This window comes from Chiloscyllium punctatum, chromosome 38 (assembly GCF_047496795.1).
Source record: "Chiloscyllium punctatum isolate Juve2018m chromosome 38, sChiPun1.3, whole genome shotgun sequence".
NCBI classification, from domain to species: domain Eukaryota; kingdom Metazoa; phylum Chordata; class Chondrichthyes; order Orectolobiformes; family Hemiscylliidae; genus Chiloscyllium; species Chiloscyllium punctatum.
The window spans coordinates 38723447-38748239 of NC_092776.1; the positions used below are offsets into that span (position 1 = coordinate 38723447).

Sequence of the window (24793 nt, forward strand, 5' to 3'; positions counted from 1 at the left end):
CTCTTAACAATTCAAATGCATTCCTAGTTGCCCTCCCGCATTCTATGATAGAAGTAAGGTGTCACAGCTGCTGAAAATCTGAAATAAAGACAGAAAATGCTGGAAACACTCAGCAGGCCAGACAACATCTCTGGAAAAGCAGTGTTAGTGTCTCATGTTTGTGACCTTTTATAATATTAAAATTGCTCTATAAATGCAAGTTATTGTTATTCTTGTTGGAGTTTTTGGGCTTATTTCCTTTTCACTGAAGTAGCTTCAGGGCTGTGCATAGGAGTCCTCTGTGATAATTCTATGAGTTATGAAAGTACACTGTTTGTGAAGGTAAATGTGCAAGATCCCTACATTGTGGAAATCTAAATTTATATTTAATTTTCCCTTAAATTCCATTATTGAATAATGCTTACTTACTATTCTTGGCATTACTTAAATTAATCTTGTAATCCATGCATGGCTTTACTTGCAACTATTTCACATGAGAATAACTAATCTTTAGTGATAAAATGTTTACACAACTATTTGGGCCCATGCCGGAAGACATTACGTCGGGGTAAAGCCACAGTAATACTCTATATAGATTTTTCAAAGTTTATTCAATGTATTTGATCTTGAAGTTGTTTTTCACAGGTCACATTGAAAGAAAAAAAGATAGCTACTGTAATAAATGATCAAATTACAGTGTTGCTCCAAGAAAGACCAACATTATTCCAAGACAATATAGAACACCTCGCAATTCTCTTTGCGAAGAAGAATAGAAAGCACATGAGGAATATTCAGGGTTCAAACGCAGTTGTGCCAGTAATTCAGAACTCGAAGAAAACCCTGGAGAATCATGTCCTTGATTTGAGAGCCAAGCTCAGTAAAAATGTAACAAAAGCATTAAAGGTAATGGAAAATGCAAATGGACCAAATGCAACCATTTACAATGATATGTCAACAAGAAAAAAAACTATAGAATTTAGAAAATTGATTTCCTTTTGAGGAAATGAGCACAGGAGATTGTACAGCAAGGCTGAAAGAATAGTTTGGATATTTAATGAATGCAAGGATGACCTTAAACTTCCCTGCTGTGCAGGAGACTGAGAAAACTGCTTCTATATAGAAGCATGACTTCCATTCAAGAATAATTTCTACTTCATACACTCTGCTACATCAAGAACATTTTGTCGCTGCAGAGGTTGCAAAACCTTGGCAGCAATACTTCAGCCAAATCAATGAAGTCAACATGCTATTGAACATGAAACGTTTTTTACATCAAACCATACAGATGTCACTTCAGAGGCATGGATGGTCTGTGCGCATGTGTAAACCTGTTGCCCTGTAAACTTCAAAATAAAATTCAAGACAGATAAAATAAATGCAATGACTTGCTACAGAGAAGTGATCCAATTGAAGAAAGAGGATTGATTCAATTGATGGCACAAATATGTTGAAACAACTTTTAAATGCTTGAACTTAGTATAAAACTGTTGGTAATGTTTACAAAAGGTAAAACCACCAAGTTTGGCTAGAACGATTCCAAACAAATATTGGGATCTGAAGTCATCCTGCATTTCCAAAGAAAGGGAGCTATGTGATTCCAAGAATCCCAGAAAAAAAAAACAAAATATATCTAGAATGTCAAAATATACTCAGAGTAAATGATAATTTCATGATGTGAAGAAGATACCACAAAACAGATACAATGGGAGAAAATGCTAGGGAAATTTGGAAAATAGGTGTAAAAGTAAAATCAAGTAAAAATGTACAGTAGTTTTTAGTTGAACTGCAGAATAAGTATTACTGGGGAAAAGGGTATTTCTGCTGCTGCTACAAGGAGAAAAACTGCAAATGTTCATATTTTCAGTTGGTGGGGAGAGCAATACAAGAGAATGGAATTTGAAGATTTTATTTTTTTAAACAAATTGTATTTGCCCAACATGGACCAAGTTGGATTTTCCCCTAAAAGAAAATCAAAGGAAGATAAATTACATACAAAAGGATGAGTCTTATATATTTGAGTACTGGCAAATGAATGCCAGAAAACATGAAATTTGACTTTTCAAATAATGAACACGGGGAAGATAAAGCTTAATTAAAAATAGTTACAACCAGATACATCCATATCCAGATGTATAAATAAGGAGATGAATCTGAATCACGTATTCATTGAAGGAGTTGCAAGAAATAAGGTGACAGCAAGGTGAAGAACATCCATTGTACTCATACCAAAATGAAAGCGGATCTGGAGAAGGTGCATTCATAAGTGGGGCAGGTAAGGAATACACTTTTACTCACATGTGTTAAAGGAGCTACATACCTTATTTTACAAATGATGGAGTAATGGGCAGTTTACACCTCCTGCTGTGACAATTATACCATTGTTTCTTACACTAAACTACATGAAAAGCATTTTGTCAGCTGCAAAATGTTTCTTATGGCACAAACAATTCAATACAAAGTCAAGGCTTTCTTCCTTTTTCTAATTGTTGCTGGTAAAATCTTTCAAGGTTCATCATTCTATCTGATCCACCATTCTGAATAAACGGAGGTGGCTGAGGAAATTAAAGCTATGTATTTTCACCATCTTAACCTGATTTGCCAGGCAGAGTTTATAAGTTGACAAGCATAACTGAAGTATTTACATCTGTGACTCTCCCTAAGCTGCAAATGGATATAGAGGGGGGGTACCAGCTGTCCTGTTAACATTGTGTCGGTCCTATGCAAATAATCCATATCAGGAAACATAGGTCGATCATGGCATGGCAGACAAAACATACTTTAAGTGGACTCTTCATGCCTCATGCCTTTCCACAGAATAAAAGGACATTTGGCAATATTGCCTATGGATTATACACACAAGGAGGTAAAGCCAGGAATTTCAATACACCCATGACCATTACTTTGCCACTAACAGCCTTCAGGCTGACCTTGACTGACTTCATAGTGGGGGCTTTACCAGCAATGCGGCCAGGAAATGTGCTGCCAGTTGCTTTGGTTTGGCTCCCCCTTTGCATTCCCAATGCAAGAGAAGTTTCCCAGCAATGGAATGGGAAATTGTTTGGCTAGCCACTCCCTGGAGGTGTGCAATCAGATAACAATAGTTAAGGCCCCAATAAAGTACTTTTGTACAGCATCACCAGGATTTTTCTCACATCAAAGTCCCCTCTCCAGCGTGTCAAGAGTTTGTAGTTAAAGTTTGTAGTTTGTAAGTTCAGTAACCTTGAAGCAGATTATGGGTTTGCTCATCAGGGTCAAAAATTCCTTCGTGCAAAGAGTGCATTGCATCCTGAAAAGACCTTAAAGGCAGATCTGACTAGTCAAAGAGAGGTGTTTACACTTTGTTCCAATTTACCTAATAGCCAGATCAGACCAGTGATGGTGTCACCATTTTGAGGGACTATCACAGGACCCTAACTATTTCAGGAGAGTTCCCTCTCCCTGTCTGGATGCTGAGGCTCCTGAGCTGCAGGCACTTTGATTGCTGCTGACTGAATTGAAATGCTTTTGCTGAATCCTTTTGCTTGATAATAAAAAAAAAGTAACTACATAAAATTTAATCCTGTATCACCACATAGTAAGGGTATTTAATTCAACAATGTTTCTGCCCATTGAAGTATGTATAGCCATCTCATTTGTTTCAAGTTACAGGCATTATTGCTTCCTACAGTAACCCTGTCATCATTCAATTAACGATTGAAATGCCATTTTTTTAAAACATTCTTACAGGAGTTTAGAGCTCACACTTCCTTCCAAAGCAAATATTAATAATCGGCAATGTGAAACAGACTGATTGCTACTCGACAATTAACATTTTCGGCTAAACATTGGATAGAATTTTGCTAATTTGACCACCTGACTGAAGGATAATTTTTAGCTTGTTTTCAGCTTCATAGCATTTTGTTTATGAGAATATTGTTTAAACTGAAAACAGCAAAACACAGTAATTCCTAGCTGAACTGTTTGATAATCGCTTACTGTCTGTTTTGTTAACTGATTAACTGAACAAAAGTATTGAACAAAACCTTTCATCAGCGATCAGTTGTTGATGTTCGTGCCCTAAGCAGTTACATTTATTCTATTTAATTGTTTATGTATAAAAACCATACTTTTCTTTACTGTTTAAACAAAACCATCTATATGTGAGCAAACAGTCAGATTACAGGTGCCTATATATATCTCAACACAATATTTCATCAGCAAAAATGCAAAATAGATCATGGGATCCCTTCAATGCAGGAAGGGGCCATTTGGCCCATCAAGTCCACACTGACTCTCTGAACAGCATACCACCCAGACCCAACTCTATATTTACCCTAGCTAATCTACATAGCTCCACATCCCCATGAGCAACTTAGTACGGCCAATCCACCTAACCTGCACTTCTTTATGGTGTGGGAGGAACCTGGAGCACCTGGCAGAAACCCACACAGACTCAGGGAGAGCATGCACATTCCACACAGAGAGTGACCCAATCCCGGAATTGAACCTGGGTCTCTGATGTTATGAGGCAGCAGTGGTAACCACCATGCTGCCCTTAGTAGGTGATAACAAATTGATAGCTTGTTCACAGTTCACTGCATCCAAACTAAATCCAAACAGAATGTTAAACAAGTTCCACATTAGCACTGTTACACAAAAAACAAATCACACTCTCAATGTCATTAAATGTCAAAGTATTTGCTCTCCTTTTTCCAAGGCTTATGCAGACCCAATCAAGTTTCTAAGCTAAAGAAAATTAAATTGCATTTTTCATAGAGATAGATTCCCAGACTTGTTTCAGCTGAATGACATTTGAAATTGAACTGGCTCAATGAATCCTTTCAAACACTGCAGGGTTAATTTATGCTCTGAACCATGAACTGAATGAGAGACTTGAGCACAGAGCTGCTGAGGTGTCTGTTGAACCACTGCAGTCAATTTGGTGTAAGTGGACCCACAATTCATTTGGGGAGGGTGGTTCCAGCATCTTGACTAAACAATACTTAGGGAACAATGATACATTTCCAAGATTGGGTGGGGAGTGGCTTGGAGGCAAACTTGCAAATGCTGGTATTCTGAAGTACCTGCTTCCTTTGTCCTTCTAGATGGTAGAGTGATGGGCGTCTGGGTAATGGTTAGCTCAGCTGGCTGGACACTGGCTTGGAAGCAGAGTGATGCTAACAGTGTGGGTTCAATTCCCACACTAGCTGAAGTTACCCTGAAGGACTCGCCTTTTCAACTTCTCCCTTCACCTGAGGCATGGTGACCCCCAGTTCAAACCACCATGATTTGTTTCGCTGTAATGAGAGAGCAGCCTATCGTCTGGGAAGACTATGAAAGCTTTACATTTATTATGGGATTGGAAAATGCTGTCTGAGGAGCCCCAGTGAATTTCTGCAGTGCATCTTGGAGATGGCACACAATGCTGCTACTGTGTGTTGGTGTTGGAGGGATTGAATATTTATGGTTGTCATGTCAATTAAGTTGATCTTTTTCCAGATGGTGTTAATCTTCTTGAGTGTTGTTGAAGCTGCAGTCATCCTGACTTGTACCGTGTAGGTGGAGGACAGGCGTTGGAGAATCAGATGGTGAGGTACTTACTGCAGGACTCATAACCTCTGATCTGCTCTTGAAGGGATATTAACTATATGACTGGACTAGTTCAGCTTCTTGTCAATGGTAATCTCCAGAATGTTGATAGTGGGGGATTCACTGATAGCAATACCAAAAGAATATCAAGGGACGATGTTAGATTCTCTCTTTTTGAAGATCATCTTTGCCTGGTAAATGTATAGCGTTAATGTCATTTGTAACTCATCATCCCAAACCTGAATATCCCCATGTCTGATCTTATCGTGGAGGGAAGCTCATTGTTGAAGTAGGCAGAGATGTTTGGGCCTAAAACACTACCCTGAGGAACTCCTGCAGAGATGTCCTGGAGCTGAAATGACTGACCTCCAACAATACCACCAACTTCCTGTGTGCCAGGTATGATTCCAACCAGTGGAGAGTTTGCCCCTGATATACATTGATTCTAGTTTTGCTCGGGCTCCTTGATGCCACACTTAGTCAAATGCAGCCTTGCTGTCAGTCTCACCTCATCTGTGAAATTCAGCTTTTTTGTCCATATTTCTGCCAAATCTGAGTGGCCCCAGTGGAACCCATACTGAGAGGCAGTGTACAGGATCTTGCTGAGCAAGTGCCACTTAATAGAACTGCTGATGTAGCCTGCCATCACTTTTCTGATGATGGGCAGTAAACTGTAATTGGCCGGCTTGGATATGCCCTTCTATTTGTATACAGGGCATACTTGGGCAATTTTCAACTTGGTCAGGTAGTTGCCAGTGTTGTCGCTGTACTGGGACAGCTTGGCTAAGGTCATGGCAATTTCTGGAGCACACGCCTTCAATACTGTTGCTAGAATGTTGTCAGAGCCCATCGCCTTTTCAATATCCAGTGCCTCCAGCTATTTATTGATGCACATGGAATGAATTAAATTGGCTGAAGACTGGCCTATATAATCCTGGAGATCTCTGAAGGAAGCTAAAATGAATCATCCACTTGGTACTTCAGGCTGAAGATTATTACAAGTGCTTCAGTCTTATCCTTTCACCAATGTGCTGGGATCCCCCATCCTTGAAGGTGAGAGTACTTGTGAAATCTCCTCTAGCACTGAGTTGTTTAATTGTCCATTACTATCCACAACTGGGTGTAGCAGGACTCTAGAATTTAGATATAATCTGTTGGTGGTAGGATGTCTTCCTTCAGTCTATCACTTGCTTCTTTATGCTGTTTGACATGCAAGTAGTCTTGTTGGTAGTTTCACCAAATTGGCACCTCACTTCTACCTCTGCATGGTGCTCCTCCTGACATACCCTCAAGCACTCTCCACTAAGCTAGGGTTAATATCCTGGCTTCATGATAATGGTTAAGTGGGGGCCATGAGGTTGCAGTTGTGTTGAAATACAATTATGCAGCTGTTGGTAGCCTGCAGCACTTCATGTCTGTCCAGTTTTGAGTCGCGAGATTTCAAGATGATAATGCCACACAACACAATAGGGAGTATTCTCAATATTGTTGAGTGTGCAGTGGTCCATCTTATTGATCCTGTCATTGCATCTGCAGCCGGCAGAAGAATGAGGATAAGGTCAGGTATGTTATTCCCTTTTGTTAGTCCCATCATCACCTGCCACAGACCCTACACCCACCTTCCCTTTGTGCCATGGAATAGTCTCCCCTTAATCTTTTACCATCATTAGCTGTTTACGAAATGGCTCCTAACATTTAGAGACATTACAGTGGTTACATCTCCTTTGTGCAAACAAATGATTTCCATTTCTTTGTATGTTTACAGGTTCTGGTTCCAGGATAAATTTGGTTTGAATGTCCTTAGTGCTTCCAACCATGTTTCAGCATCAATATGTGTGCTACCTAGCAATTTCAGTAACCACCTAATAATTTCTCACTGTCATCATTCTCCTGGAAATTCCACTGTAATTTTCATGAGCATAGACTGGGGTTTCAAATGGTGGCACTCAGTCATGCAGTCTTTCTAAAATGGTCCTCTGTGGGAGACATCCCTGGACATCCTTGACAAAGTAATTTGCATAAGGATTGGTAAGATTATAGTCTTGATGCTGCTAAAGAATACCTACAAAGTTTGCTGAAGTCAAGATTAGAGTCACTTAACAATCACTTTACCTTGTCACCAACCTGCAAGATACAATGTGATCTTGTGACATTGCACCACTTCCTGTGATGATGTATATGGGATTTCATTAGGATAGAGTACAGTCAGATGTAACTCCTATTATTACAAGATAAAGGCTGGAAATAAAAAACCTGAACTGATTGATTGGGATTTGCTTTGTTATGCCTGGTCAGAGCCGCTACACTAAATGACCAACTAGTGGATGTAAAACCAGACGGTGTAGACTCCCAACTATTAACACAGTTAATGGTTCAATTTATTTCAGTTCAAGATGTGTAGATGTTGGGGATGGACATGACTGCTACCATCCTTTCCCCACCACTGGCCCATGACTGTGTTGATTGTTTGGCCACTTTCTTGAGAGGGGCAGCTCAGATACATTCCTAGATAATCTGAACAATAGCAATTCCACAGAAAGAAATCCCCTTAATTTGCCAAATTATGACATTATTTATAGTTTTGGGACTATTGAGGGCAGGTGATTAGTGTGTATTCTGCTTGTGCTCTTATCTTCTACATTCCACTTCAGCTAGTTTATCTAATTGATTGCATTATGCAAGGAATGAGTCAGTAATTGGTTTCGGAATTTTACTGTTAGTCATTCAGAATTTTGCCCACCATGATGGGCCTCTTGAAAAAAAATTCCTTCATATGCTGTGTGTCGTTGGCAATGTGGACATTTATTGCCCAACCATATTTGCCTTGAGATTAGTCACCTTCTTGAACTGCTGTCAAGAAGGTGACTAATTGTGTGGGTATAGACTGCTGCCACTGTGTATTGCTGGAGGAGGAATAGAATATTTGAGGTGGTTGATGGGTTGTTGAGCAAGTACGCTGTTTTGTCCTAGAACGTGTTGAACGTCTTGATTTTTTGGAGCTGTACCTATCTAGGCAAGTGAAGATTATTCCTCACGTGGGTGCCTTGTAGATGGTGGGCAGGCTATGATGAGTCAGGAGGTAAATTGCTTACCACAGGTTCTCCAGCCTCTGGAAGACCAAAGTACTTAGATGGTAAATCCAGTTCAGTTTCTGGCCAATAGTAACCACACTATAAGTGGGGTATTCAGCAATGGTAATTTAAGCGAATGTCAAGGTGTGATGGTTAGATTATCTCTTGTTAGAGAGAGCCATTGCTTGATATTTGCGTGTTACTAATGTTATTTACCACTTACCAGCCCAAAACTGAATGTTGTCCAGTTCTAGGTGCTTTTGTGTCTTAGGAGTTGAGAATGCTAATGAGCATTGTAATTGTGCAATTGTTAGCTAACAAACCCACTTCCAATCCAGCATCGTCTAGGCATTGGAAACAATAAAGGCATATCTGCTATGACACTTCATGGGGTCCAGAGTCAGTGATAAGGATTCACAAAGCCACTCCTGTACACCATGTATCTCACTGCCTCTGGTGGGTCTGCCCTGCCAGTAAGACAGGACACTTAGTGAGGAGGAGTCGAGGACATTGGCTGTATGGTACGATTCAGTGAATATGTCAATTGACTATAGCTCTTCCAATTCTTGTACATGTCCCAGGTGCTATTAAGAAGGATTTTGCAGGGTTAACTGTGTAGGATATTCCTTTATTGTTTTCCATCTAGTTTTATTCTAATTCATTATTCTTGGAGTCTTTTCGTACAATGATGGCTTTCAGTATCATTTCAAAAACAGGTTAGGAGTCACCGTGTATGTGTGACTCACATATAGGCCAGATTGGGTAAGGAGGGCAAACTTACTTCTCTGAAAAGCATTAGTGAACCAGATGGTTTCTTAAGTAATCCTGTAATTTCATGATCATTATTAGTTACATGGTGTTGCAGCAGCCCTGCCTAGATTGCTGATGGTTCTGTTGCTTTCTGGTACCTGCACTGCCAATTGTAGAGAACTCTAATATATTGATATATTGATATATTGAATGTCAGCCCTCTAACCTGGGACTGCTAATAGCGCAGTAATGCTATTGAGCACCCTCTCAATATGATCACTTGCTGTATCTGATGACAGATTCTTACTCAAAAGCTGTTGGTATCAGAAATAATTTGCAGGTACTTTTGTTCATTTTCTTCATGTTTCTTCATGAGACAAAAAATAAATTAGGGTCTATTTGGAGATGCCAGTTAAAACTTTAACTGCAAGCATTGATGTTTTCCCCACTACATATTTTATTCTTGCTAACCAGTGTGGCATACTTTTCTTGAAAGCACTAGCTTAGAGACAACAGATATTGATGCATCCACGATGAGGTGATCCTCTGCTGCTGGGGAAAATTGTTTCAAGAAATAAAAGCCTGTTTTTGATAGGAAACCAAACCGATGAAATAAACAAAACCAGATGTCACTTGATTCAAAATTTTGAAACGATTCCGTTTATTGATCCTTTGTTGGAGCTGAAATGGAAGTGGAATGGCACCAAGTGAAAATGGTGGCACAGTGGCTCAGTGGTTAACACTGCTGCCTTGCAGGGCCAGGGACCCAGGTTTGCTTCCAGCCTTGGATGACTGTCTGCATGGAGTTTGCACATTCTCCCTGTGTCTGCGTGAGTTTTCTCTGGGTGCTCCAATTTCCTCCCACAATCCAAAGATGTGCAGGTTAGATGAATTGGCCATGCTAACTTGCCCATAGTGTTCAGGGATGTGTAGGTGAGTTGCATCAGTCAGGGGTAAACTGTACAGTAACAGGGTAGGGGAATGGGTCTAGGTGGGTTACTCTTTGGAGGGTTGATGTGGACGGGTTTCCACACTGCAAGGATTCTATATAAAAAAGAACGCTGAAAGGTTTAAAGGAAATATCAGTAGAGCACAGCAAGACAGTGAACACAACAATAAAAGCGAATTAATCCAACATTTATTGATTTTTTTATGGTAACGATCCATTCAGGCTGGAGATCTTGATGGCTTCTTGAATCTATTCTTTTGCTGTGCTTTTTTCCAGCATGCATTGTGAAGCATTTAATAGATGTGTAAAAAAGGTCAAAATTCATGCATCTTTGTGTTGGCAATCCAATTCCATCATTGACATAAATCTCACGAGATTCTCCTCATTCATAGTCAGTGATGATCTTGGAAAATGTAGCATTGACAGACAATACGTCTCCACATTTACACTGTCTCTTAAAATTGCTGAGTTCTTTTTTGGCTTCTAGTCAGGAAAACAGATACATCTGGAATATATTGTTTGAGACCAATTTTCCTCTGCTCTTCCCCAGGAGCCAAGCAAAAGTCTCCACTGCTTTGTAATTGTTATGAGCTTCTTCTAAGTTCTTGCATCCACTATTGGAGGGAGTAGGAACACACACAAAATTGAGGAGAGAGGGGAAGTACCTAATGGTCCTACCTCATTTTCTTCTTCCTGATTTAAGCACCCATTTTGACGGGGCGCCATGAGAAAGAATGCCCCAAGGCCTTGCAGCCATCTTTATTTTGTTGGACCAAATCAGTGAGATATGGGCAGCACACTCACAGAGGCAGTTAAAAATGGAGGTGACTGGTTTTGCAGAGATCACAAAGTGGAAATCTACCTAATCCCTTCCATTCCTGCTCTTGGACACTGTATGTTAAAACTTTGAAAACTTTGAAGAGAAGAGAGACTTGGAGTTTCAACTACATAAACCTTAAAAGTGGGAGACCACGTTGATATGAAAAACAAAAGGTATTCTATGACTTAACGGTTTGACTGCAGTTTCGAAAGTTAGCTCCAGTTTCAATACTAGCTTTTGGAGCCGAGATGAGCCAAGACCACAAAATAAGTAGAAAAGAGATTTAGTAAGATTGTTCTAGAAATATGAGACCTTATGGATAAACTTATAGAAAAAACTAAGGCCTTAGTTTGCTTGAATGATAAAGGTAAGGATATCTTGGGGTATTTGAAGTTATAAGGAATTTTAGTAAGATCAAATAGCAAAATATATTCCCATTGATCAGTGATATTTTAAAAAAAGACCACAAGTGTGATTGGACCTGAATTGAGATTTGAAGAATGAGAGGTGATCTTATTGAATTATATAGTTTCCTGAGGAAATTTGACAAAGTGAGTGTTGAAAGGATGTTGCCTCTGGTGGGAGGAACTAGAACTTGGGGCCACAGTTTAAAGTAAGAGCTGTCTCTCCCACTAAAGATGGAGGTAAGAAGGAATCTTTTCTCTCAGTGGGTCTGTTGATTTCTCCTCCCCTGGGAGCAGTAAAAATTGTGACATTGAATATTTTTTGAGGCAAACTTAGATGGATTCTTGACTGACAAGAGAGTCAAAAGGTACAGTGGAGAGTCAGAAAAGTGGAGGCAACATTCACATCAACCATTATCTTATGAAAGAGTGGAGCAAATGGCCTATGTACAATTTGTCTTCATGTTTGTATGTATATGACAACATCTCCTCAAGTGAACCAATCCAGAAGTATGGAGAACATTTTTACATAAGGATTTTTGGAACATCAAACCCCACAGTTGCTTTTAAAAATGAAGTGTTTGAAAAGAAAAATAAATCAAAAGGCAGTGAAGAAGGAGCAAGGAAACTGGTGTTCAGTTCAAATCTCTGAGTGCTATCGCAGAAATAATTGGCTGGATAGCCTCGTTCTGCGCTGTAAAACTGAATTACTGTAGGATTCAGATGTTTGGGAACAAAAGAGCTGCTCACAAATCAAGACTTAATTGGGATTTTTTTTATTACCTGTTGCAATGTGCACAATATGGTAACACTGCATGGTTGTACTATCAATCTGTTTAAAGTCATCAGTGACTGACAGATGGTGGAGGCAGATGACAAGGCATGCAGCAAGAACATTATTTGGCCATTGAGCATATTTGCAATGTCATGATCTGTATTTAACTCTGAAACACAATGAATAGAAATGGCTAGGCAAGTGAATGCCTTCATTTTCACAAGCAGCCTGATGAGACATGTGTTGTTGCCTCCAGTAACCTGAGCATTCTGCAAAAAGAGAGTGGGAAGCTATGAAAACCAATGTGATAGAAATTATTAGCCAAAAGGAAAGAATAATTTGAATTACTTTGAAGACCAGAAATATAATAGCAAGAAGTGAATGCCATTTTTAACAATTCCATGGTTGCACTTACAATATGCCACCATATGTCATAGAGTCATAGAGATGTACAGCACGGAAACAGACCCTTTAGTCCAACCTGTCCATATATCCCAACCCAATCTAGTCCCACCTGCCAGCACCCGGCCCAGATCCCTCCAAACCCTTCCTATTCATATACACATCCAAATGCCTCTTAAATGTTGCAATTGTACCAGGCTCCACCACTTCCTCTGGCAGCTCATTCCATACACATAACACCCTCTGTGTGAAAAAGTTGCCCTGTAGGTCTCTTTTTTACCTTTCCCCTCTCACCCTAAACCTATGCCCTCTAGTTCTGGACTCCCCGACCCCAGGGAAAAGACTTTGCCTATTTACCCTATCCATGTCCCTCATACTTTTGCAAACTTCTATAAGGTCACCCCTCAACCTACGACGCTCCAGGGAAAACAGCCCCAGCCTGTTCAGCTTCTCCCCATAGCTCAAATCCCCCAACCCTGGCAACATCCTTGTAAACCTTTTCTGAACCCTTTCAAGTTTCACAACATCTTTCCAACAGGAAGGAGACCGGAATTGCACGCAATATTCCAACAGTGGCCTAACCAATGTCCTATACAGCCGCGACATGACCTCCCAACTCCTGTACTCAAGACTCTGACCAATAAAGGAAAGCATACCAAATGCCTTCTTCACTATCCTATCTACCTGCGACTCCACTTTCAAGGAGCTATGAACCTGCACTCCAAGGTCTGTTTGTTCAGCAACACTCCCTAGGACCTTACCATTCAATGTATAAGTCCTGCTAAGATTTGCTTTCCCAAAATGCAGCACCTCACATTTATCTGAATTAAACTCCATCTGCCACTTCTCAGCCCATTGACCTATCTGGTCAAGATCCTGAGGTAGCCCTCTTCACTGTACAGGTGGATAAATTCCCAGGACCTGATCAGGTGTACCCTAGAACTTTGTGGGAAGCTAGAGAAGTGATGACTGGGTCTCTTGCTGAGATATTTGTATCATCGATAGTCACAAGTGAGGTGCCGGAAGACTGGAGGTTGGCTAACATGGTGCCACTATTTAATTTTGGTGTCATCTGCAAACTTACTAACTGTACCTATTATGCTTGCATCCAAATCATTTATGTGAATGACAAAAGGTAGAGGACCTAGCACCGATCCTTGTGGCACTCCACTGATCGCAGGCCTCCAGTCTGAAAAACAACCCTCCACCACCACCCTCTGTCTTCTACCTTTGAGCCAATTCTGTATCCAAATGGCTAGTTCTCCCTGTGTAACATGAGATCTAACCTTGCTAATCAGTCTCCCATGGGGAACCTTGTCGAACACCTTATTGAATTCCATATAGATCACATCTACCGCTCTGCCCTCATCAATCCTCTTTGTTACTTCCACAAAAAACTATCAAGTTTGTGAGACATGATTTCCCATGCACAAAGTCATGTTGACTATCCCTAATCAGTCCTTACTTTTCCAAATACATGTACATCCTGTCCCTCAGGATTCCCTCCAACAACTTGCCCAATACCGAGGTCAGGCTCATTGGTCTATAGTTCCCTGGCTTGTCCTTACCACCTTTCTTAAACAGTGGCACCCCGTTAGCCAACCTCCAGTTTTCCAGCACCTCACCAGTGACTATCGATGATACAAATATCTCAGCAAGAGGCCCAGCAATCACTTCTCTAGCTTCCCACAGAGTTCTCGGGTACACCTGATCAGATCCTGGGAATTTATCCACCTGTACCGTTTCAAGACATCCAGCACTTCCTCCTCTGTAATCTGGACATTTTCCAAGTTGTTTTCCAAGATCTATTTCCCTACAGTCTATATCTTCCATCTCCTTTTCCACAGTAAATACTGATGCAAAATACTCATTTAGTATCTCCCCCATTTTCTGCAGCTCCACACAAAGGCCGCCTTGCTGATCTTTGAGGGGCCCTATTCTCTACTTAGTTACCCTTTTGACCTTAATGTATTTGTAAAATCTCTTTGGATTTTCCTTAATTCTACTTGACAAAGCTATCTCATGCCCCCTTTTTGCCCTCCTGATTCCCTTCTTAAGTATAGTCCTACTTCCTTTATACTCTTCTAAGAATTCACTCGATCTATCTTGTCTATACCTTACATATGCTTCCTTCTTTTTCTTAACCAAACCCTCAATTTCTTTCGTCATCCAGCATTCTCTATACCTACCAACCTTTGCTTTTACCCTGACAGGAATATACTTTCTCTGGATTCTCGTTATCTCATTTCTGAAGCCTTCCCATTTTCCAGCCATCCCTTTACCTGCGAACATCTGCCCCCAATCAGCTTTTGAAAGTTCTTGCCTAATACCGTCCAAATTGGCCTTTCTCCAATTTAGAACTTCAACTTTTACATCTGGTCTATCCTTTTCCATCACTATTTTAAAACGAATAGAATTATGGTCGCTGACCCCAAAGTGTTCCCCCACTGACACCTCAGTCACCTGCCCTGCCTTATTTCCCAAGAGTAGGTTAAGTTTTGCACCTTCTCTCGTAGGTACATCGACATACTGAATCAGAAAATTGTCTTGTACACACTTAACAAATTTCTCTCCATCTAAACCCTTAACACTATAGCAGTATATGGTGTATCCATTACATTTTCCTAGCCATTTTAACAGCATGCTCCGGTTTTGCATAGGCAGACAACTATCTTTCATATCTGGATGTTACACATTAGATATTTGTGGCTGCATCAGAAGAGCCACTGTGCCATCTCTTTTGTGTTGGCTGCAGTGAAGTAAGAGAAGAAAGACTGGGTGACATTGTAAGTTAGAAATAATTTATATTTAGCTTTGAGGGATGTTGAAAATATAGCACCAATTTTGGCACACAACTGACCCCTTTCAGCTCACTGTGGTTGACCCAAGGGAAATGACTTCAGATAATCTCAGTCATGGCTAAGGTAAGTGTATCCGTGATTCAGCATTAATTAGTGCCAAATTGTCAGTCATACTCAATGAAACTGCTGCCAGCAGTTGAGTGGGTGATGTGCTTGCTGTGCTTTCCTCTTGTATATGATCCTTGCGCCACAAGCAGCAAAACAATGTCATAATGATGGAATCCTACTGTTTCCTAGTCTGTCAAATGTTCTGTTGCACCCTCTAGTTGCTCAGGTATAAACAAAAAAGCATAGGCATTAAAAAATACTGCAAATGCTGGAAATCTGGGATAAAAGCAGGAAATGCCGCAGAATCTCAGCAAGTCTGGCAGTACAAATGGAGAGGGAAAAGACTCCACAGACTCTTCTTTGTAACTTTTTCTTTCAGGTGTTAAGGATATAGAGAATTTTTTCAGGTGATAACATCAATATGACGCAAAGAATGAAATAAAACTTGGGCTAGGACAGCTTTGAGAAGGTGTGAGGTGGTGCAGATGGGGAGAGAGAGAGAGAGAGAGAGAGAGAGACAAGTCAAGAGTGTGCATGTGGTGTGGAACTGTCAATAGAAAGGTCATTGAGCTCAAAGCATTAACTCTGTTTCTCTCTCCACAGATACTATCAGACCTGTTATGTTTCTCCAGCGTTATCTGCTTTTATTATTGACAAAGAAAAGATTTCCACAACTTAAGCCTCCCTATGTGCAGCATTATCTCCATTTCTATCCTGCTTGATTTTTAGAGTGGCTGTTTATCTGATGGATAACCTGAGCCAATGTTTCCAAGATACGCCTTAATTTGGACACTCTGTACCATTCGTATGAATTTTGACACAAACTGCTTTGATTTTTGCTCAGAGGCAAACTATTCATGTCTCATCTTTGTGCTGTAGGAACTAATGCTGCCACCTTCTGTTCCAATTATTTTGCTGCTTTTCCAAGTTGAAAATGATTTATACAAAGTGGGTCTCTGTGAGAATAGATGCTTTTAAAATTTCCTCAAAAACTGCAAGTAAACAGGAAAGGCAATATTGTTTCCTGCTGTGCCTATACTTCAGGACTTAATGTTCTCGCTGTTTTGAATCACCATCATCATATGCTGGAGATAGATCCTTAATAATAACTAAGATATATTTCCATGCACGGAATGTAGGCATATTTGCAGGCATAGCACATACACACCCTGGCTTCTTCAGTCCTTTGTAAAGGGCTCTGCTTTATGCTAATTACACATGACTTTGGAATTTAAGAAATTCAACTTCTGATGATTGCTTTGTCTGAGAACTTTGTAGAGTGGCATTTTCCTGCCAGTTACAAATTTATAAGAAGCACCCATCATTTAAGATTGTTTACATCTGTTAAAAAACAACCACGACTGTAGTGTGAACTTTGCACATGCTGATGCTTTGTGGTATGAACCTGGTTGATCTTGGAGGATATGGGTTAATATATTCATCCATAAAGCAAAGAGATCGAGGCAGGAAAGCACTGTGCCCACCTTTGGAAATACCAACTACAGGGATACAACCTTCATTGTTGGAGGTGGGTGCCAGCCAAAATTGGGTCAGCTGTCTCCCAGAGAAATGTTCATAGGCAGCCAAAGGGACTGTTGGGTGCACAGGCAGACAGTTTAACAGCTCCACCTGGATGCTATGGGACTTTGTCCCAGTTGTAAAGAAGAAATGCCTTCTAGCCCCTTACCCCTATACATCCTCATGCCCCATCCATGTCACTTCATGCACCCCAAACACCCCCTGTGGTTCAACGTGCCACCCTGTGATTCCACCAAACACCCTTCAACATCCCTTATGACCCACTGCCCCTTCTCCAAACCCCATGGACCATCATGACTCCATGCCAAAGAACACCTCCAAAGAAAAACCTCAAAATCAATGTCCAATAATCCCCAGCCCCTCACCCTACCATCATTAAAATCAGAAGTTGTTGTGTAGAAGGTGGGCAAAATTTCTCTTTTGGATGTTTTGTATTTTCCATTCTGACATCTTAAGTCCTCCATTCAACTTTCCTTCTAATTGTATTTTAAATTGGGAATGGGATTCCAAAAAATACATTTTCTAGACTTTTGTGAATGACTGTGCTGTTTTATATTGAAATTGAAATAATTTGGATTTTGTGAATGATTGTGTTGCTTTATATTGAAAATTGAAATAGTTTGTAGTTGGGACATATAAGGCCTATAATCAGCTCCCCTCTACATTGTGAAATCACTTACTTCAATAGTGGGGGTGTACACACACTGACCTTTGTCTACAAGTCTCCCTTTCTTATTGGATTCTGTGCAAGAAATGGCAGGAGACAGCTCATAGATGCCAATCACCTAAAATACAAATTAATACTAGGGCAAAATAAAAGTGAAGTTGCTTAGCTGCCCAATGAGAGTAGCCTAGTATCATGTTACTTCAACTCCTCTTGTGGACATTTGGTTCCATAATTTAGAACAGAGCTAGGGTTAAGATCAGAAGGCATAGAATTAAAAATACTTGATTCCATTACTTAGGATCATCCCAAAACAAAAGGTGATATTTCTAATATAAGACTCTCAAAGTCTTTTTTTTAAACTGCACTGCAATGTGCTCCTGGAGCAAATGTTGATTTGCTGGCGACATGTTCCTATCCAAGAAATGAACGATATGTACTTAAATCTCTAAGTCCTTGTGAGGAAGAGCTCTGCATGTCCAGTGAGGAATTATCCCACTTGAGCACATACTTCGAGGCATGTTTAAAGAGCTGGTCGTACATTGGGGAATAGAAAATGCTATTATCTCAAAACAGGGCACACAACAAGGATTTGAGGATTGTTTGTAGCCAATTCATATTCTAATATTGCCTCTGAAGGGAACCTTGCCCAAGATTGTCACGTAAACAGATACCCAGATGCTAATCTCCAATCCAACCATGAATATAAATGGATAAAATGAAGTCACAGACAGTTGCAACATATTGTGAAGTCTCTTCCAAATTGAAATGGAGTTTTAGCATGGATTTGTATAGTAATTTAGTCATAGTGGATGGAGATCCAGCTATATTCTAGAGCAATATTAAAATAGCATTCTATAGGTAAAGAAATTGAGTAACATTGTCAGCCCTGGCCATTCTCTCAAACCTCCAAACCACCCATAGGAGAACTAAATGGCTGAGACCACAGCACTTCAGTCACAGAATGTTGGGTGGTGCAATGAAACCAAGGACAAGGAAGAAAATAAGGACATAGGACAACAATTAGACTAAATAAATAAAAGGTACAGCCAGTGTTTAATTTACTTTACATCTGCCATACTATTAGTTTAGAGGTTCTGAACTATTAAATATTATAGTAGGAATTAAACTGATACACCATATTTCAGCATTGAAAGTTCAATGCAATGCCACTGAATTTACTTAACATTTATATACTTCCAATATCAAATTTAAACTGCACACTGCTTCTTTGAGAAAGTATGCTATTTGTCACACCATTTTCCAAAAAGTGTGATGAAAACCATTTAATGTATCTGGGAATATGCTACTCAGAGCATGGAAGTGAATATATTGATTTAAACGGCTCAAACTTGCTTTGGAGGCATTGTTTGAATCAATATACTAGGACTGATTCTGCATCAGTTAGTGTTTAATTTTCACAGCTTGTGTTTTTCCAGAAGCCAAAACAAAGGTCCAGGTTCATTGTTTCTTGAGAGTGGAGTCACAGGTAGACAGGGTTGTGAAGACGACTTTTGGTACACTTGTCTTTAATGGTCAGTGCATTGAATATAACAGTTGGCAGGTCATATTGCAGTTGTACAGGACATTGTTGAAGCCACTTTGGAATACTGTGTACTATTCTGGTCACCCTTCAATGGGAAGGATGTTGTTGAACCTGAGAGGGTGCAGAAAATATTTACAAGGATGTTGCCATGATTGCAGTGTTTGAGCTATAGGGAGAAGCTGAATAGACTGGGGTTATTTTCCCTGGAGCGTTGGAGGCTGAAGAGTGACCTTATAGAGGTTTATAAAATCATGAGGGGCACATCAGGTGAATAATCAAGGTGTTTTCCCCAGAGTAAGGAGGTCCAAAATAGGAGGGCACCAATTTAAGTTGAGAGGAGAAAGATTTAAAAGAGATCTGAGGGGCAACTTTTTCATGCAGAGGGTGGTGCATGTATGGAATGAACTGCCAGAGGAAGTGGTGAGGGCTGGTATAATTACGACATTTAAAAGGCATCTGGATGGGCATATGAATAGGAAGGTTTAGAGGGATATGGGCCAAATACTGGCAAATGGGACTAGATTACTTTTGGACATCTGGTCAGCATTGATGAATTGGACCAAATGGTCTGTTTCTGTGCTGTACAGCTCTGACTAAATCTCAGCTTTTACTATGCTTCCTTTCAAAATAGTAATATGCATCAAAACAGAAAAAATAGAGACAGGGGTAGGCTGAGCAGTAAGATTATAGCTGAAAATTTACACCAACTCGAATTTCCCACTTTATTCCCTTATTCCTTCATTATCTGCAATGCCAAAAGATCCATTGACAGTCTTGAATAAGCTGAATGACTGGGTATCCACAATACTCTGGGATAGAAATTTCCAAGCGTTTATAATTCAGAGTGAAGAATCTACTCACCTCAGTCCTAAATGAGGTCCTACAGCACATGAACCTTAGCAGTTCATGAAAACAGTTCACCACCATCTCTACAAGGGCAATAAGGACAGACAATAAATTCTGGCCCAGCCACCAAAGCCCACATTCCATGAATTAATTTTAAAAATGTTGATCCATTATCCTGAAACTATGAACCCTATTTCTAGAGTCTCCAGCTGGGAGAAGCAGCCTCTCAGCATCTTTCCAGGTAAGCCCTCCAACAATGGGATGCCATTCTACAAAATTATCTATCATTCTTTTAAATGCCAGAGAATATAACCCACTCTGATCAATCTCTCCTCATAAAAAGTTCTCTCTCCTCATTAAAAATTCCTCATGTTAGAAATCAATTCAATAACTCATTGTTGGACACCCTCTGAGGCAAATATATTTTTTCTTTGATAAGGAGACCAAAATTTTATGCTGTACTACAGGTCTGGTTTCAGCAAACTTGTTTGTCTAATAACCTTTGTCTATTCCTAAACTTTCCTACATTCTTTTGAACATTTACATGCACTGTTGCAAAGCCATTTCAACAATGTAAAATCCCTTAACATTGATGGTATGCATTATTTTACAGTTAATCAGTTGTGCACTGAAAACATACAAGTGCATTTATCCTTTAATATCCATTTTCTGTTTCTTATATTACTTCCAGATTCTCATCAGAACCTCTCATTCTTTCCCTGTCAAGAATGTTAAACATCAGCTATTGCCTCTGTCAACCGTGTTCTTGGTGACATATCCTGTTATTAATGAGAAAACTGTTGATTAATTCACAAAGTTTGCTTTTCCTGTCTCTAGGCAATCCCATCTTTTCCAAATAGTACTACTTCTGACTGCCATAAAATTTTGGAACTCGGGATACTTGAGTCTGTGAGGTAAACAGTTTGCCTATGACACAAACATCACTGATTTTGTGCATCATGACCTTGTCTCAAAGTCTCTTAACTATTTTTCAAACATTTACCACTAACAACCTGACTGATAAAATATTATTTGATTTGTTAATCTTATTTACACTTTCATTATGTTTAAAATTAATACAGTCCAACATTTTAAGTTTTAATAGTAATTACTGAAGATGTTTCAGTACTGCAGTTTGTTTAATCACTGCTTTCAGTAATGAATATATCAAGACACATTTCTGGTGGAGCTTACTGTGATGAATAGAATGACTTTGTAATTATGAAGGCTAGCAGTGCTAGAGAGCTGTAATCATTGAGTGAAGGCCTCAGTGAATGCTCTCATTTTCATTCACGTTGAAAAATCCTTTTCCCCATTTTGTTTCCCTTCCCAGCTGCTGCACTGGGGACGTCATGAGTTTTTATTGATATAGAATTGATTGCTCCCATCTGCCAGCAGTTCTCAATATCCTTCATGCTGTGAGTTTTTGAAGAGCATTCCCTCCAGTCTTGTTAAAAGTACACAGCAGCTTAATAAATACTGCATGCAATTTTCAGACAGTGAACACCACATAAATTCTGAAATCCAGCAATGTACTGAAGGACCCAGTAGATTTTCATTTACTTAATTCCACTAAAAACGATTTGAGATGACATATCCTGTATTAATAATTCATGAATCCATCACTCTGTGCCTTTTTTGTCACTTACTCCAAACAGCAAGTGTTCCAGCTGAACCATTGTGGATAATGTCATCAGTATCTGGAGCAAAGGACTTCAGCTCACCATCTAGAGAAACTTTAGACTGAAGCTGAGATTTTCTGAAATAGGAACATCTATATAGAATATTTACTTCTGGGTAACAATAGGGAAGTTGTTATCAGTGAGGAACTGATCTTTAGCATTCAATGCGGTATTTTGTTTGTGGTCTGTTTTGATTATAATGAAGTGAGTTTTCACGTCCCCTTTAGGAGAGTACAGGGATACTTCTGAAGTGGAAAGCCATGACCCCTCCTGTTGTAGCTATCACATTTCTCTGTCCAGGTCTATGAATGGATAACCATCAGGGCTCCTTGGGTCAGGCACTGGAGCCTATTTAAATGCTTATCAAAAGAGTTTGACAACTTTAACTACATTAGGAAGATTGTGTACAACCATTATCAGCTGGCAGCTCTATCAAATGATGGACCCAAGGATAAGTTGCTCTTTATTATTTCTGGGGCAAGCAAATCAATGAGGACTGTAGGCACACCATGTTTGTGACCGACTCTTTAACAATATCAGGTCCCATTCCATGGACTGACTGACTTTTAGCCCAGGGGCTGGCCAGATTGTGAATAGAACACATTGGAAGTTCTGACACTGACTTCCTGGGAATTGCCTGGGAAATCTAATCATCTGATAGGAAATACTCCTAATCCAGGGAACCCTCTGAAAAAGACTTAGGCTCTGAGTTGGAGTGAGAAATCTTAAACAATTTGGACTTACTTAATTGAAGAGCCAGCCAAGAAATGTCTGACAGAAAACCTACTGTAATTCCTTGGTAACTACACAACCATTGGCCCCAAGGTCACTCCCAACCCTTGGATTTCCCCTGATCCCCCCAACTCCTTCCCGAGCCCCAAGGCCAACTCCACATTTATCACCTGGGGCTTGCCTGACCCCCTTCCTATCTCCAATCTCTACATCACAATTTCCAAGTTTCTCCAGGCGTACCCAACTTCCCATACACATCCAGTGCCTTCCTGACCCTCCCAACTCCCATCATAAACCATGACTTACACAGATCTTCAACTTCCATTCAATCTAAGTATGCACGTACCCTTCCAGCTTCTTACCCTTACCCACCTGTCAATCTACCACCTTCCACCCTAACCAGCCATTACCTGACCATCCTACCATCCTCTCTAGCTGCCTCCTACCCAGGAACCCCACTCACCTTATGCATTTATACAGCTACATACTCATTTACTTATCAACTCATTCACTGATACACAGTCATTCATGAATACACTGAAAAACAACTTAAATAGCCCAAAGTTTTTCAGTGTGGGTTCATTGGTGCCATTTAAAAGGGATTAGCTTCTCTTCCTACAAGGATCCAGTGTTACAAGAAAGCAGTCTGATGGCAGACCACTCTATGTTTCCAAACATGCCAGCATTGGAAGTCCAGGCCAGGTATCTGGAGCTCCAGTAGTATGCAACACAATAGGAGCAATAATTGTCGCTCCTCTGAAGTATTGTGCAACTGTTTGTTCCAAACATTTGAATCCTGAAATGGCAATCCCCCAGGTCTTGAGTGCAACCTACTTAAAGTGACCTGCTTCTTGGAACAATCAGGTTCTTTGGCACCACTGTGGGTAGTCCACCTGAAATTGGCAGTAGACTAAATAGAGAAGGCAATGGCCTAGTGGGACTATTGCTGGACTGTTAATCCAAGATCTCGCAGATGGTGGAAGCTGAATTCAATAAAAATCTGGGATTAAGATGCTAATGATGACAATTGTCAGAAAACCCACCTGGTTCACTAATGTCCTTTTGGGAAGGAAACTGCCATCCTTATCTGATCTACAGATGACTCCAGACCCACAGCAATGTGGTTGATACTTAACTGCCCTCTGGGCAGTTAGGGATGGATAATAAATACTGGCCTAGCCAGCAATGCCCACATCCCATGAATAAATCTTTATTTTTAAAATTGACCAGTTGGCAAGAGTCTACTGTATTTGTGTTGAGACCTGGCCTTTAGTTCTGGAGAAGCAGAATATGTTGGGATGGAAGTCATGCTTCAGCAATGAAAAGCTATACTTGCACCACACCTCGTGCACTGTGAGCAGCTCTGGATATCACACCTCAGGAAGGATACATTAACCTTGCAGGGAGTGCGCTGTAGATTTATAGGCCCATGTCTCGAATTTAGGGATTAAAGTAGCATTGCACTTTCTGGAATTCAGAAGGTTAGAGGGTGATATGATCAAAGTTTTCAAATTATGAAGGGGACAGATAAGGCAGATGGAGAGGAACTCTTTCTGTTGGTTGTGGAGTTTTAAATCTGGAAGGTATAGCTTGAAAATTTGAGTCAGACTTTTCATGAGTGAAATTAAGAAACACAGAAAGAATGGAACAAATTTGGCACTCACTTTCACAAATGGAAATTGATTGTGGATCAATTGTTAATTTTAAACTTACAATAGATTTTTATTAGCCTAAGGTACTAAATGATACAGGGCAAAGGCAGACATGTGGAACTAAGTCATAGATCAGCTAACACCTCATAGAATGACAGTTCAGGCTGAAGGGGCCATATGTTCTGTTCTAATTCCTACATTCTTCCTGTTTTCCACAACCATTGATGTTAAAACGAAAAGCAATATTTCAGAAAGTCTTTTGTTTAGAATATTGAAAAAGCTTGTGCTTTTCCCATGACATTAGAAGGTCACTGTTTTAGAAGTATGGGCCATGTAACACAATTCATCAAACTGCTCCTAATGGAGTAATTTGTGATTCTTTAAGGTTACCAAATGCAATTATTCACAATTATATTTGTTTAAATCATTACAGGTCAGATTATAATTCTTGCTTTAACACAGGTCCACAGTTTCACGCAATTTATCTTGGACAAATGGGTTGAAC

The 24793-nt window shown here is 40.0% G+C and overlaps 1 protein-coding gene across 18 annotated transcripts in view; it reads left to right on the forward strand.

Moving 5' to 3' along the window:
- jakmip3 (Janus kinase and microtubule interacting protein 3) overlaps positions 1-24793 on the forward strand; it is a 383498-nt gene that overhangs the window by 292004 nt on the left and 66701 nt on the right. For 11 of the 18 annotated variants that reach the window (XM_072557642.1, XM_072557643.1, XM_072557644.1 and 8 more), the window contains one exon: positions 625-2251. In XM_072557642.1, the coding sequence (XP_072413743.1) occupies positions 625-978 (354 nt within the window). In that variant the 3' untranslated portion in view covers positions 979-2251. Of the gene's footprint in view, positions 1-624; positions 2252-24793 lie in introns of those variants that run through there. The other 7 variants (XM_072557654.1, XM_072557655.1, XM_072557660.1 and 4 more) reach the window with 1 other exon arrangement.